Source organism: Alosa sapidissima, chromosome 8 (assembly GCF_018492685.1).
Source record: "Alosa sapidissima isolate fAloSap1 chromosome 8, fAloSap1.pri, whole genome shotgun sequence".
In the NCBI taxonomy this organism is placed as follows: domain Eukaryota; kingdom Metazoa; phylum Chordata; class Actinopteri; order Clupeiformes; family Clupeidae; genus Alosa; species Alosa sapidissima.
The window spans coordinates 22,377,773-22,393,374 of NC_055964.1; the positions used below are offsets into that span (position 1 = coordinate 22,377,773).

Genomic DNA, 15,602 nt, shown 5'->3' on the forward strand with positions numbered 1-15,602 from the left:
TGAGCTCAATACTTGGCAGTGCATAGCCTACAATTGATTTAGAATGTTGGGGGGAGGTGTGCCGTAAAAGGCCACCCGTCTTTTAACAGGAGATTCTGAAGCAATTCAATATTAGGCTACGGATTTCTTTGGAAAACGGACAACAGAGACTGACAGCAACAGCATGGGGCTATTTTAATTTCAAAGGCCAAGGGAACGATATCAGGATGCATATGGTGATTGGTGGATTTATTATTTTGTTTAAAAGTGGTTGTTTATCCAGAAAACAACAAATGAGCACAAGGATGTGTCAGTATTTTGGCACATGAGCCTACTAGGCTATAATTTAGGGATGACCTGTGGACATTTATCCTACCACCAATATACCTGGTGACATAATCTGTTCCAATTTAGTCGCAAGAGCATAACTCCATTAAAACCCTACCGGAAGCAATGGGGTGCATTTTTGTCTGATTTCATTTTGCACATAAATGATATAATATACTGTAGAGATGTGATAGAGACGACAAAGGTGCTTTACATCTCTGCAAAGTACAGCTCAGACAGTTAAAATGGTTGGTAAATGGTAGGCCACTTTTTAAACTGGGGGAGTTGGCAAACCGAGTAGCCTACACTTGTAATCCTCAGAATTGTGGGAATGGCAGTGCAGGCTTTGAGAATACACCTAATATCAAGATTTGTTGCTTAGTGACGCAGGCATTGGACTTGCACACAGAAAAAAAAACGCTGGAATGTGTAGGGTGCTTTTGTAAATAGCTTATTTTATTGCCCTTTCTTTCTTACAAGTCTATTAGTATTCCATGCTCGACCTGCTGGGCTTAGAGCTATAAAACATAATCAGGTGTCAACAGCTTCCGAAGAAAACGTGGGAAGTTCTTTTACGCAAACCCTGTAAACTTTCGATAAACTAAATTTTGGTGTCTGTTGTCCTGATATCTCATTTCCCATAGGAAAAGAGCTAGGCTAAATCAGTCCGCGCTAACCAGCCTATTTAGAAGGGCACGGTGCCATCATGGAAAGATGGCAGAAACTTGTCGCTGTCACTGTTGTTACACTACTTTTCCTAGGTAAGATTTTTGAACGCTTTTTTAACTGATATCTGTATATCTGTAAATACAATGTGCATTTCCATTCCATCTAGCCAATTTGTTGTGTAAAGAGTCAGCATTAAGCTGAACATTAGCTCTCCGTTACGTAAAAAAAGAAGTAATGTTTAGAAAGAAGAACTCGCTTTGCATGGACGTAGGTTACTACGTATTTGCGCGTTACGAATATGCAACAGGTGGTTTCTTCTGTGAGGACAGCTAAACGTGTTATATGTTTGTAACAACATCGGTTGACACAGCTTCATACAGAAGTCTTTGCTTGATTCATGGCTGCGTCTGACTATGATGTCGCGCAAGATTTACACTAGCCTATATATTTGGAGACGTTTCAGACTCCGTCAATTGGAGATCGAAAAAGTTTAATCGATAATTCTTACAGGAATGGTTTTAATTTCTGACACCGTCTGCACAATATTGCACTTATTTCTCCTTTCATTTTCTAGAGTTTGTTGTGGGGTTGAGTATCAGGAATGAACAATCAGGCAAGTGTGTTGCAGTACTGAAGCATAGGGGGCGCTACAGGCTTGAGCTTGTTGACTGTCAGTCGGGCTCTGCCTCCCAAGAGTGGCTGTGGGATCCAGAGAGTTGCTCCATCAAAAGCCTTGAGGCCGAAGAGTGTCTGAGTGGCACGTACCCAAAGCACGAAGGTGTCCGCCTGCGCAGCTGTCTGGATGGGGTGGATGGTGGAGAAGGCCAGGCTTGGAGCTGCTCCAAGAAGGGCCACTTGACTCTTCAAGGCGCCCGTCTTCACCTGAGTGAGAGGCACAGCCAGGAGCACCCGACCAAGAGCATCTACCTCTCCAAGGACAGAGGGCCGGCCAGCCAGTGGAGGACCCTCAGCAACAGCTCTGTTTGTGGAGAGGGCAGTGGTGGTGACATGTGCCACAAGCGCCACAACAGCCTCTTGCAGCATCCCACGTCGACACCATCCACACCACCTTCACCTCACACTGAAAATAAGACACCTCTGAATCCAAGTAATCTCTTTGGTGTTCCAGGTCTACATTTGTAGCCTAACACAGGCATTTCTTGCAACAATGCACTTTGTTGTGTTAGTCTTTCAGATTAATCAATAAATTCTCATTCATTACAATACAGGTCTAGTTTAATTTCTGCAAGTACGTAAGATATAGGCCTACTACATATGAGGCATGTTTCTTGTGAATGGCCAAGCTTTTACTTGCACAGCTGTAACTTTCTTCCTTGTTCAATCAGGAAGTAATTTAAGGGAGCAGTCTGTGAGTCTAATCTGATGCTTTGTGTCAATCCAGCTAATTTGTCCTCACAGTCCTCTTGCCATTCATTCTGTGTCAGTGCTCAAAATAAATGAAAGTACAGTCCTGAGTATTGCCTCAGGAGCATGTCAGGGACAGGAGTTATTTGATTGGCTGTTGAGCTCAAGAACCTTCTGCTTGAATCAGATTGTATCTTTAATCACCGATTGAGACAGTACAGTGTACACTGACCCCTTATTCATCAGTATTGGGATTTATGGTGCATTTGATAATGACATTCTCTCTGCAGTGCATCTGGGTGAGGGTCTGGTTGCCCTTGGCCCCACTGAACAAAACACGAGTACTGAGTGGCCTGTTCAGCCTCACAGCAGTCTTGCTCCAGAGAAAGGCATGATGGACCTTTTCAACATGGATTTTGGTGAGCATGCCAAAAGGTTTTTATGATTCCACAAGAGCCAACACATACTTTATACTTTATATATATATATATCCATGGTAGGGTGACTGGATAGTGGTTGACCTGTTTTATTTCATAGCAGGAGATTTTGGAAAGAAAAGATTAGAATACTAATCTGGTAGTTTAGTCGTTAGGCACTAACAACACCAGGGGTGCATTCAAATTCGGCAAACATTAGCGACCATTTGTGATGAACATGTTTTCTCTGAACAGCTAAATCTGAACGATTTGGCGTTAACATTCCATTGTAACGTAATTGTATTGTTACATTATGTCAAGCTCATGTCCAGCTCCACTGTATGTTCACGGAGAACTAGGCCTACCTCCTCAGACTGTTTGCGAGTGTTTGCAAATGTTCGCCAAAAACTCAAGGCAAACAGTAACTTGTTTGCAAACGTTCGCCTGTGTTTGCGAATTTGAACGCACCTCAGGAATTTGGTTTCGATTCCCAGAGAGCTCACATAGATGGTGATGGAAGTTTACTTCTGCACTGTAAGTCAATGATGATCATGTATGGATGATGTAAATCAGTTTAACTTCAGAGATGCAATGCATGCAAATATCCTCTGGGTGGCAGTAGACAAACAGGATTCAAGAAACTTGACCCCAGGTTACCTCCATCAGCTTGCCAGTTCTATCTGCTATTATGTTTTCGTACACCTTGGTTTTATACAGGAGAAATGAGCTGTCACTAATGTCTTGGCATTACATTACATTTTCCAGGAATAAGCTGGAAGGTGGCCATGTTGGTTTTAAGCTCCCTGGCTCTTGTGTTGGGCTTTGTTATTCTGATCCTCAGCATTCTTCAGAACAGGTGAGACACCCTCTTCACCTCAGTTCCTATTGCATGAGGGGTTACATGCTTCCTCTGTGACCCCTGTATCAGGTTATATACAGGGCTTATACAGGGGCTAATGTATTGCTGTGTGTCTGTCTGTTTTTCACTTAGGAAGAAGAACGTGGTTGTGCTGAAGTCGTACACACGCACAGGGGAGGTCAGTCAGCCCGGCTCCCCTTTGCTTCACGACCGTGCTCTCCTCACCCAGAACCCCGTGCGGCCAGCAGCACACTCCCCCTGTCTGCCACGAGGGGAGATCTTCGTGGCGTGGAAAGATGGAACTGTGACACCACTGTTTGACAGCACCTACCAGGCAAAATGATTGGGTTACTTGCTAACTGATAAAAAAAAAAAATGGGTAACCACTGTTACTACCACTATGGGTACTACTGTTACATACATACATTGTTGTTTTTTGTTTGTTTTTTACTGATGGAATATCTGAGTAATGTTGAAGCATTCTACACATGTGTGTGTGCCGGCCTTGTATTTGGGATGATGCTCTCCTTGCTCTGTGCACTCTGTTTTTGATTAAGGGGAGTTGAAAAGGCATGAGCCCTTCATTCCTCCCATTCCTCTGCAAAGCCAAAATGAGATGAAATTCAGAATAGTTGGGCAGAGAGCAGAGAGGAGGTTGGACTGATTGGGTTCCCGGAGTCTCGTAAATCCAACGCAGGTCCAATGTGGAGAAGGTTTGGTGGTCTATGTGTATGCACTAAATATAACACTGGAAAGTGGAGCATCTTAGATGAGCTTGTGCTGTGTTTGTTGTCAGAAATGAAAAATGCCTTCAGGAGGAAAATATTTCACATAAACTTCATGTTTATGTCATGTTAAGCCAAGGTTTGATAAGGAAAACGTCCAAAATTTAAAATGACCTAAAAATAGCAACATTATGTGAACAACTGCTTTGATGTAACGTCAAAAACAGCTATGCTCTGTGTCTAGCTTGTTTTTTGACCTTAAAAAGGGAGGTACTGCTGTAAAACAAATACTACATACACCTAAAAATATAAACATGATGTCTAGGGGGCATCAAGCTGTTCATTGACCTCTAGAATATTATGGTGGCAGATTAGGTTGCGACTGCATTCTTTGAAAATCTACTTAAGCGCCCTGAAGGGATGTTCACAAAACACTGTGTTGGGGTAGATTCATGCCAATTACAGTCCTATAGTATTTTGTAGCATAACATTTTCTAACATTTTTTTGTATTTTTTGTCAAAATTAATATGCTGCAGACAGACTGTATCTAATGTGAAATGCGTTGTATGTGTATGTCATTGTGAAGGAATATTGTGTGACGTCAGATTATAAAAATGATCATGATCTTTGTTGAGAATCCACAATACTAAATGGCGTTATAACGTTAGCAACTGCATTCTGAATGTACAATTGAATAAGCATAATGTTAAATGCAGATTTGAATGTCATTCTTACTGGCTCATGTAACTTACTGGCTCCTCTATATATGTAAAAATCTGATATTAGAAATTCTGATAGTGGGATATGAACTATCACCTCTCACAAGCATCTTGACTCAGATGCTCTACATGTGAAATGGCCCATGTAAGTGCCAGGGAAAACAGTGAAGGAAACTAATGATCAGTAAAACATGTCATATTGATAAATTCCTTTCGGCAGTTGGTCATTTTTACATGTTTTTATCCTAACAGACTGAGGTCACTGCTGTTCATGACGCTGGGTTTGCCTGTGCAGGTTCTGCCTACTCTGTGGAAACTGCCCAGTCTTCTCGCTATGACCGTGCCTCTAGTCTTTTCATTTATTATACACAGATACAAATGTAGAATGTTTAGTTACATCACTTATCTGTGTGTGTGTGTGTGTAATGTGAGCGAGGGCATGCCTGCATGTGTCTCCTGTGACAATGCATTCTGCTGGGTCAATGGGTTCAGGAAGGCCTTAGAGCATTGACAGTCAAGGGCCAGAGGACTTCTTAATCTTGGTTACACCGCATTTAAGAGATTCATGATTCAACAGCTGTATTTGTCACATACATTTGTTATAAAAGGTGTACAACATGTAGTCAAATGTAAACCCAATCCAACTCCATTGCAAATTAATTGAAACAATTTTGCTGCTATACCTGCAAACAGCAGGAAGAACTGACCTCTATTAATTTATCCTTTAAATCTGTATTAGAATGCATCGTTTATCTTTTTATGGTCGTTTTTACTTTCCAGGAATATTTTTGCTTTGGGTGTTGCTTTCCTCGTATGGCCATTATTTCTTAATTTTTGGTGAAATGGAGCCTGTCATTTTGTTTCAATTCATTTGCACAAGGTCGTAGATAAAGAAAATAGATAGAGTGTGTTGGTGTATTGTGACACAAAGATTTATGAATAAGCCTTACCAAGGCGGTCAGAGGAATGGGAATCTGCCTTTGACGTCATCTTGCCTGCTCACTTGTGAACCCGTATGGAAGAGCTGATGCAGTGCACCCTCTCTCGGCCAGACAGTCAGTGATCTTATCTGAAGTTGGAAGAATCTGTACTCTTGGAAGTTTAGATCATAATCTCAGTCATAATGATTAGTGTACAGTTGCCCAAGCTCACTTGCTCATCTTTCCTTGGAGAAACGTTGGCTAGTGTAACTAGAGCTGGGAGACAGTCTCTGCAGCCCTGTCAGAGAGGGCATATTCATCTTCTCTTTTTACAATGTTTCACCCTAAAAACCACAACCCTCTAATAGATATGAAAACAGAGTTTGGCTGTTTAGAAGCCATGAGTTTGAGGCCAGCAATAGAAATGCTGTAATTTTGCGGCATAGTCCATAACACACAAAAAATGTGAATTTGCATCAGCACACTCTGCTCTGAACTGACCTCAGGATAATCATTTTTTTAAATGTTTCAATGAAACCAGTCTCCTACTTCATGGGAACTCGAGTCATCATCTGATAAGCTTGAATTGGAATGCCTCCATTCCTCCAGGCATTTGGCACGTGACACGGATGTTTTTCCTTGAGTAGGGCCTAAGTGAGCAATGTCAAAAGCAGTTGGGTTGTAGACGTTGGATGTGGAAGATTACTTCTGTGTAAATTAAATTAATTCTTTTTCAATGACTTTTCAATGATTTTTTCAGAATTTCTTTGATTTGAATATGTTTTTGATAATGCGTCGTGTAGGTCTTAAATTTCGATCTTTATGGTCTAAAAATGTCTTTAAAAGGTCTTAAATTTGACTTACTAAAACCTGCAATAACCCTGCACATAGTAGGAAAGGTAAAAACCTTTAAACCTTTAAAGAAAATGGATACAACATGCATACATGTTGATTTTCTATCTGGCTATGTCTGAACATGCACAGCATAGGCCACACACCTCTGCTAGCTGCTGCAGGTTTGGGCAACTGTAGGAATGTGTGGGTAGACATAGCCTACTATTGATTTAATGAGCCTAGTCATTGTTCAAGCTGGAGCATGTACAGTACCTACTGCATTGAAAGCCCTGTTTGTGAGGACAAATATAAAAATGTGGAGGAAAGGTTTGATTGTGGTCATCATTGATTAAAATGGTTTGCCATGATGTTTGTTTAAGGACATTACAGTTTGAGAGTACTTTCACGAGAAAGCATGAATCTGGGACAGGCAAGTTGAGGCAACCACTGATATTGTGGGAATAGCTTAAATCAATTTGCAACTATCATGTCTGAAAGGCCAACCCCATATTATTAGTTGTCCACAAGACATGTTGCTTCTGGTGGAGCTTATGGAAATTTCCTAGGAAATCAAGTCTGCCAAAATAGCAAGGCCCCCCTGTGATTATATGGGGCAGAAGGCATAAGGTGTGACGTCCTGTTGAAAGTCTTCATACTGTGCACTGTATGTATGAAGACCTGCAGAATTCAAGTTATCCCAGTGCCATCCTGGGAGAGTACGAAAACAAGGTTGTAGCAGTGAGGTTGTAGCAGTGAGGTTTTCCAAAAAACTTACAGAAAAATATTTTGAGACGTATTATTTAAGGCTCTGTTGATCTGGCTCCTCAGAGGTGGGCGCTCACACACACACATGGCGCACACATGTGTGTTTTGTCTCGGAGGGAAGAAGTGTGGGGCAGGGCAGCGATGCCAGCACTAGCACCTGTTATGAAACCAGCACCACCCACCTTGATCTTGAATACGTGGGCACGGTATCAGAACTGTGGGCACAGGCATGGTTTTGATTCCAGAGTAGTTTTCCATTTCAGGTTCACAGTCTGGAGAGATGTGGTGCTTGGCCTAGTGAGAGGCAGCGCATAACCCAATCCAGCTCTTTTGGGAGTCGGATATTAAGACGCATCAAAGATAAAGCACAAAAGGACTGGAACACTGAACCAAATCTGTGAAACCCCACAGAACTCGACTCACATGCACAAAAGCCTTTATTATGACACTAAATACCGGCAGGGGTTAGGGCCCAACACCTGCAAAACAATAGGCAAAGGTTTTAGCGATTCAGGGTCTTGTCACGAAAACTGGATCGAAGGTGCCTGGATTTTGAAACTCTAGGACTCCACTATTCAGAACCACAAAGGACCTAATAATGTGAAAGGCAAAACTTGAGTACTGGCCAAGAAAACCATGAGAACCCAAGTGAGAGTCATGTGATGCTGATCTCATAGATAACAGCCAGCTGAGAGCAGAAGTTGAGGGGAACCTCCTACTTCATGAAATGCTCAACAAATAGCTTAGCAGCTGTACTTTCTGTGTCACCTGCCAAGTAAAAGGTCAAATCCCAACAATGGGAGTAAAACTCATCTGAATTCCTCTAGAATCTAGATCATCCAGCACTAACGCTGTACAGGTGATGGGTTCTATGCCCTAAGAGAACACATTCTGCTGTTATGTACTCTGTGGTTGGATTGCTTTCTTTTATTTGGATGAAAGTATCTGATATGTAAATAAATATTATTGAAAGGGACATATTATTCCCATCAAAATGAACAGATGTCAGGCAAAATAATGAATAATGGGCCACAATAAAGGAACAGGATTGTGGGAAATGTAGGATAAGGATACACATCAGTTTGTTTTTTGTAGAGTTTGGTCGATGTTCAGCTGTCATATATTTCATAATGTGAAAATGAGTGAGTGTTGAAATGTCACATCAATGGAGCCAACGCCAGCTTTACAAAAGAAATAAACATTTTATTGTCCTCTACAGGAATACTAGTATACCAGAAATCATTATTTCTCAGAAATACAAAATGCAGAGACTGGGATATTCAAACATTGATAACAAAACACATTTCAATATAAACTAGAAAAGCATTTCCTGAAGGAAATGCAAAAAATATTATGTAAATATTATGTAAAATATCATACAGAGTAAAAACAAATAATGCAGATATAGTTGCAATAGTGTTGCTAGGGTACATATGTTGGTTGTTATGCCAAATTAAGTGGTTGCTATGCTGGTTGCTTAGGTAATCCTTTTGGTTGCTATGGTGGTTGCTAGGTTGATATTGTGATGGTTGCTTGGCTGTTGCTAGGGTATTTGACATGGTTGCTAGACTGTTGCTAGGGTACTTGAGGTGGTTGCTAGGGTAGTTATGGTGGTTGATATGATGTTGCTAGGGTACTTGAGGTGGTTGCTAGGCTGTTGCTAGGGTATTTGACATGGTTGCTATGCTGTTGCTAGGGTACTTGAGGTGGTTCCTAGGCTGTTGCTAAGGTAGTAGTGGTGGTTGCTATGCTGTTGCTAGGGACTTGAAGTGGTTGCTAGGCTGTTGCTAGGTTAGTTGTGGTGGTTGGTATGCTGGTTGCTAGGTTAAACTCATTGGTTGCTATGTTGGTTCCTAGGTTGTAACTGTGAAAGTGGTTGCTAGGCTGTTGCCTGGGTATTTGACATGGTTGCTAGGCTGTTGCTAGGGTTCTTTAAGTGGTTGCTAGGCTGTTGCTAGGTTAGTTGTGGTGGTTGCTATGCTGGTTGCTAGGTTAAACTCATTGGTTGTCATATTGGTTGCTAGGTTGTAACTGTGGAAGTGGTTGCTAGGCTGTTGCTAGGGTACTTGAGGTGGTTGCTATATTGGTTGCTAGGTAGATGAGGCTTAATAGTTGGAATGACTGAACAGTTAAATAGGTGGATAGTTTAAATGGTTAAATTGTTCGAGAGGTAGATGAGGTTTAATATAGTTAGAATGACTGAACAGTTAAATAGGTGGATACCTTAAATCAGTGATGCCAGGGTTACGGCCCGCGGGCCGGACCCGGCCCGACTGCCTGTCACATCCGGCCCGCGGGTGATAAGGGGAGAACATATTTTTTATTTTATTTTTATTTAAAGGAACCGTATGTAGGATTTTGGCCAAAACTGGTACTACAATCACTTTCAAAATACTGTAGAGCGGTGTACATCGCAGATGTGGTAACTAGAGCAGAGCTGGCAACCCAGATGCCGAAACACTACTGACTTTGTGATTACTAGATAGGTGGAGGGTGGCGGATCAGGCTAAAACACAAATATGTAAACATCAACATCAGTTGAGGGCTGCAACTTCACTTTTTGAAATGACGATATCCCGGACTACTGTTGTCAGTGATATAAGTATTTGAAATTAGCATGATTTCCTAATGTCTAGTGACAAATCAGGGCCATTTTATGATTAATTCAATTTCATTTCTTACATACGGTTCCTTTAATTTTCGGTGGAATCCGCCAGTTGGTCTGTTGCTGCTGCTCGCCTCAGCTGCAGCAGCGCCAGTAGTGCTGACGGTAGGCTATTCGCTATCGAAATGTTATCAAACTCGTTACAGAGTATTATGATAGTGTTTGTGTTTTTCAAAGTAAACTGGCGTTATGGAAGACGCAGCTCTCCAAGCGCAATGCAGCCCACTTCCCCTGTCTAAAATCTCAGCCTGTTAATCGAGTATGGACAGGTAGGCTACGCAAACTTGCTTTCCGGATTCAGGCATGAGTTTGACAAAGGAAAAAGGACTGGAAAAAGACTGGAAAAAGACTTTTGCTCTCCATTCACGATTGACCCAGAGGCGATCCAAATGGAACTGATAAAACTGCAGTGTTGTGCACCGTCAAAGGATTAGCCTATGTAGGCCTATCTGTTGCAATCGAATCATTTGATCAATCCTTGCCACCACAGTAACCATTGCTCACGGTGTTGCCAATTTAGCGACTTTGTCGGTAGATTTAGCGACTTTTGGCCGTCTCTGGCGACTGAAAAGTATATCTAGCGACAACAAATCTGGCGACTTTTGTTTTCTCTATGCGTTATCCTTCGGGTTGCCCAGGCTGACTGCAGCAGCAGCTTAAAGCGTGAGAAAAATCTTCTCGCAAAAAGATGCCAAACTGTTTCGTTGTTGAAACGTCAGAAAATCTCCCGTCATGCCTGTTTCGTTAGTTTATTAGGCTACATCGCGAATTTGCTCAAAGCGTTGCCCCATGATTATAAAAGGAATGACTGCCTATATCAGCCCATTTTATTACAAGGAAGTAGATGTTCTATAGATCTAAGCTCAGACAACGCTCATTGGAAGGTGCAGCAACTTCGGCTGAAATTACAACAAGAGAGTCAACGAGACGAGAGCAATGACATGATGACAGGGAAACAGGGACACGCCAGCATCGTTCAACAATTGAACAAAGGAAGTAGGCTAGCCTACAACTTCATTCACAAGCAAAGCAGTACCTATAGCATTCGTTTAGGCTATGTAGGCCTAGCTTCAATGTTGTCAATGCAAGTTGATGCAGGACTTCGGCTGAGTAAAAAAATTCTATCGCTCTGTCCTAAATATATCCAAAATATTGCCATTGCCGTAAGGGTACATTGCGTCTAGGCTACCCTATGGTCACATTATAATCAGACTTCAAGCAGTGAAAAGCAGATGCAGCAGTGAATAGGTTGGACTGCTTTTCAGCCACCTGATGCTAGTGTAGTCTAGATGATAGGCTACACTTTACTTTCTGTAGCCTATCAATAAATATACAAGTAAATTAAATCAAATATATTTAAACTAGGCTCTTAAAGCTGCCTATATGAGTAGGAGAAACGCAAACAGGAGTAAAAGGGAATTGAAGGGGCATTACCGTTTTTTTTGGGGGGGGGGGGGGGGGGGGCGACGTGCTGACGTAATTAATATGCAAATTAGCGCGTGACGTCATCTAGCGACATTTAGCGACTTTTCATTCTAAATAGTTGGCAACACTGCTCACGGCCTTTGCAGGTAAAATACTTGTGTAAATGTATGTTTGGGACAACATATTTATGTGAGCAGGCCTTTTCCGTGATGAATATTAATAAATCGAAAGTGCAAAATCACCTGATGCACGAACATCTGAATGATGTTATGTCCCATTTGTACCGCTGTTACAATTGTACCAGTTCTCCCCAATAGCCACTGCCCAGAAACTGTCCCCGATATGGACAAGCTGGTGAAAGTTAAAAGGTGTCTTTTTGTTTTACTAATTCCTACTGGATATTCAATCACATGGCCTATTGTTGGACTACTTTATTCTGGCGCTTACTTTCTGTGACTCGTTTAGGCCGAGGCTACTTGGCCTGGCTTTCTTTTAATTGGCCTAATTAATCATTGACGTGTTTTCATGTGCAAGCCTTCAGTAAATATAATAAAAGTAACAATTGTGCTATTTATAGGAAATGTGTTTTGTTGGCACCTAGTCTATTTTGTTGCATTTCTAATTTATAAATGTAGGCTAACTTGCATGGATAGGAAAATGTTTTTAGAGGGTAACTGTCTCCTGCTTTAGGTTATGTAATTGTAGGGCTCATTGTGAGGCTATTTTGGCGCCAATGGAATTTCTTTTTGATGTGTGCGCATGAATAATTTCAAATAGCCTACCTATCCATGTGTTTGGCATTTTCAGTCCGAAATTGTAATCCGGTAGCCTAGAAATCTAGACACGCCTAGTCTAGCAACTCTCCGTTGGCTTGTGAGCTCCAGAAATCGAAACTTAATCAGGTCATTGAAATCGTGTATAGAGTCGTTTGGTGGGCTTAACATAATGATTGATGGCAGAGTTGCAACGGTTTGGCTTGAATTCCCTGCTACTTGAAAACAAATATCCTATTGCGAGGGAATTCGAAAGGCAACTGATTATCCCATAGACTGTATAGTCTATGGATTATCCCGCCCCTCGGACTGAGCACTGCGAACGGTGAGTGCCCAGACCCTACATTTTAATGTGGGTCTGGCTCGCCAGGCTAGTAATCCGGCCCCCTGAGGTCTCATTTGAAAAAAATCTGGCCCCCTGTCTAATTTCACCCTGGCATTCCTGCCCTAAATGGTTAAATTATTTGCTAGGTAGATAAGGTTTAATGTAGAACTAGACTGCATTTCCGGTGGGAACTGCGAAAGTGTGCTTGCCCTGGTCCGGTCACCAACGTGAGCAGACAGTGACATACGCTATGCTGAACCTGGCTTGATCCAAGCATTCTAAGGGACTGTACGATATTTAGCGGGGGGGGGGGGGGGGGGGGGGGAGGGCCGGTCGCCAGACGATCGGGTTAAAAATGTTCTGCCTGGCCCTCCCCCCTGGTCAAATTTTTTTTTTCCAGGAGCCTCCCCCCGGCTCAAAAAAATTCTCCTAGGCCCTCCACCCTTCGTGAATCAAATAAAACTGGTCGGAAAAGTACGTTTACAAGGTTAAAACGGCCAGCAAATGTCACATACACACACACAGGTGGTAGGCTACACACCAGTGTTGCGCGGGTTTGGTCACAAGCGGCCCGCGGTCGCCCCATATTTTAATCAACCCGACCGCAACTCGGACCGCAAATATTAATTAGGACAAAATTATACCCGACCCGCGATCCGACCCGCTTATTTACAAAATGTGTGCTTTTGGTTATAGCCTGCATGCAGTGTGACTTTAGTCCATTTCTGTAAAACAAACTAATTTATTTGCAAAACTTTATGCAGTAGAACTACACGCAGTAGGCATGCAGGACATAAAGTTTGCGCAGGAGAGAGAATGAGAATAAGAGCGCAAGCACGCACGCAATCACCAAGGATTAGAACACGGATAAAATTTGGCCATGGACATACTTTCTTTCGAAAACAGAAATGATAAGGCAAGGTAGGCAAGAGAGATACATTGCTGGTCAAAACGTTAGCGTAAGAACTGGTTTAAAATGCTGAATGAAGCACAAAGCTTTACTAAAGCACATCCACTGTTTAAAGTCACAAACACAACGAACTAAGGTAACTTTTATGCATGCGCGAACCTATACATACCGGTAGATATGGCTGTCTGTGCCATAACATGTATTCCTGCAGGCCGCCCACCCGTTTCGGCTGTCATACTTTTAAATGGCTTTGCAAGAAGTAGGCCTACATAGACCATAACTTGTACTACTGTCATCTTCTTTAAGAACTTTTCCCAATATTTCCCATAGCCTTTATCGCTTTTCCTGAAGGGGTGTCTATTATTTTAACTCGCATCTTCAGCTTCTTTACTGTTGACTTTACTGTATTGATGCTATAGCCTTCTCGTGATATTTTAAGTAGGCCTATTTGTAGAAAATATTTATTTAATTAATTTTAACTGACCCGGCCGCAAATGACCCGAATATCATTAAAATATTTTGTTTATGACTCATAACCGCGGGTGACCTGCAAGCTTGAGGGGGGTTGTGGGAGATTCAGGTTGCGACTTTTTGGACTCGCCCACTCTGTCAAAGAGACGTGAATCATGTTTTGGCCTACAAACCTTTTAAAATATCGAAAATGGATCATGGATCAGGAAAAAATAATTTTCCTCAGCCCTCCCCCCAGGCCAAAAAATTCTCCTGGGCCTTCCCCTAAGGCTTAAAAAATTCTCTTAGGCCCCTCGTTTTTCATGTGACGTATTCTAGGTTCTATAGCTTTGTTTACATCCACCTGGTAGGCAAGGGACAAGTTGAACCCATTGAAGATCAGCGATGACTCATTCGAAGACGATCTGCATGGATATATAACCACCCAGAATGAGTGATAAAGTTCATTTATTTGTATGAAACTTTTTTACTAGTTCATTGCAGCATCGGCTATATTAGGCTGTTATGCTAGCTTAGCCCATATTGCTGTTATTTTAGTCATGTGGACTTGATTAAACAGGTAAAGATAATTCATAAACTGCTTATTTCTTACATGACTTGAAATAGAAGGCCAGAAGATAGGTGATGATTGATGTCCACAAGCACGAATTTCACGAGACAAATTAGAACAAACTGTTCCGGTAAAAATAATCTTGCCATGTTTAAAATGCTGCACTTTTTCCCTTCATAGCCTATCTCTGGCAATTCATTTTTGGATGACTGTAGATAGTTGTATTTTAGCCTACGTCTTCGTAGACAGTAGGCTACACCATTAGGCCATCTTGAGAATAAAAGACTTCACAGCTGCTAACGATCATCCTCCACAACCACGAGGATAGGTAGGCTAAACGGTCGTTCGTCGCCTTTTTGCTTCTTATTGTAAAACCAACTGTTAGGGCCTACACAAAGTGGTCGGCATCCCGGTCAATATTTGATATTAAAGTTTTCAATTTTGAAGCTATTTGTAATATGTGTAGCCTATGCAACCCGACTGTTGTAGGCTTGCCTACCATTCTTGCCTACCACTCTAGTTGTAAACAAACGGTCACATGACATTATGACGTAGGTGCAAAACCTTAATAGTTGAAAGGGTCACACTATTTTATTACACACTCACACTATTTTACAGTCATTGTTTGTGTGTGATACCATTTCGGACACGGAATGAATCATTTCATTTTGCCCCGTTAACTAACGTTAGCACAGTAAACGGAAAGTGAATGGGAATGTTCGCTAGCTAGCTAGCAGCTAAGAACTTTGGTCAGGGGCGTTTCTAGACTTTCAGGACAACCTGGGCTTAGCCCGGCTGGACCGGATGTAAATGTAAAGATTTTTTATATATATACAGTACATAAAAGGTGTTATTATAGTAGACAACAGACTACATTAATGACTGCCCAAATGATTTATTATTG

General features: G+C 41.8%; 1 protein-coding gene across 1 annotated transcript; it reads left to right on the forward strand.

Annotated features, from left to right (window-relative positions):
• Positions 1 to 710: 710 nt before the first annotated feature.
• LOC121716005 lies at positions 711 to 5,267 on the forward strand. Its single transcript, XM_042102115.1, has 5 exons — positions 711 to 1,067; positions 1,550 to 2,083; positions 2,631 to 2,759; positions 3,522 to 3,612; positions 3,748 to 5,267. The coding sequence occupies exons 1-5, from the start codon at positions 1,013 to 1,015 to the stop codon at positions 3,956 to 3,958; spliced, it is 1,020 nt and encodes a 339-aa protein (XP_041958049.1). The 5' UTR covers positions 711 to 1,012; the 3' UTR covers positions 3,959 to 5,267.
• Positions 5,268 to 15,602: the final 10,335 nt, after the last annotated feature.

Bases quoted from the DNA above. Each gene is read 5' to 3' on its own strand.
- LOC121716005 (XM_042102115.1), top strand. From the start codon at position 1,013: ATGGAAAGATGGCAGAAACTTGTCGCTGTCACTGTTGTTACACTACTT. The intron at 2,760-3,521 runs GTGAGCATGCCA...TACATTTTCCAG, and splicing joins CCTTTTCAACATGGATTTTG to GAATAAGCTGGAAGGTGGCC. The intron at 3,613-3,747 runs GTGAGACACCCT...TTTTTCACTTAG, and splicing joins CTCAGCATTCTTCAGAACAG to GAAGAAGAACGTGGTTGTGC.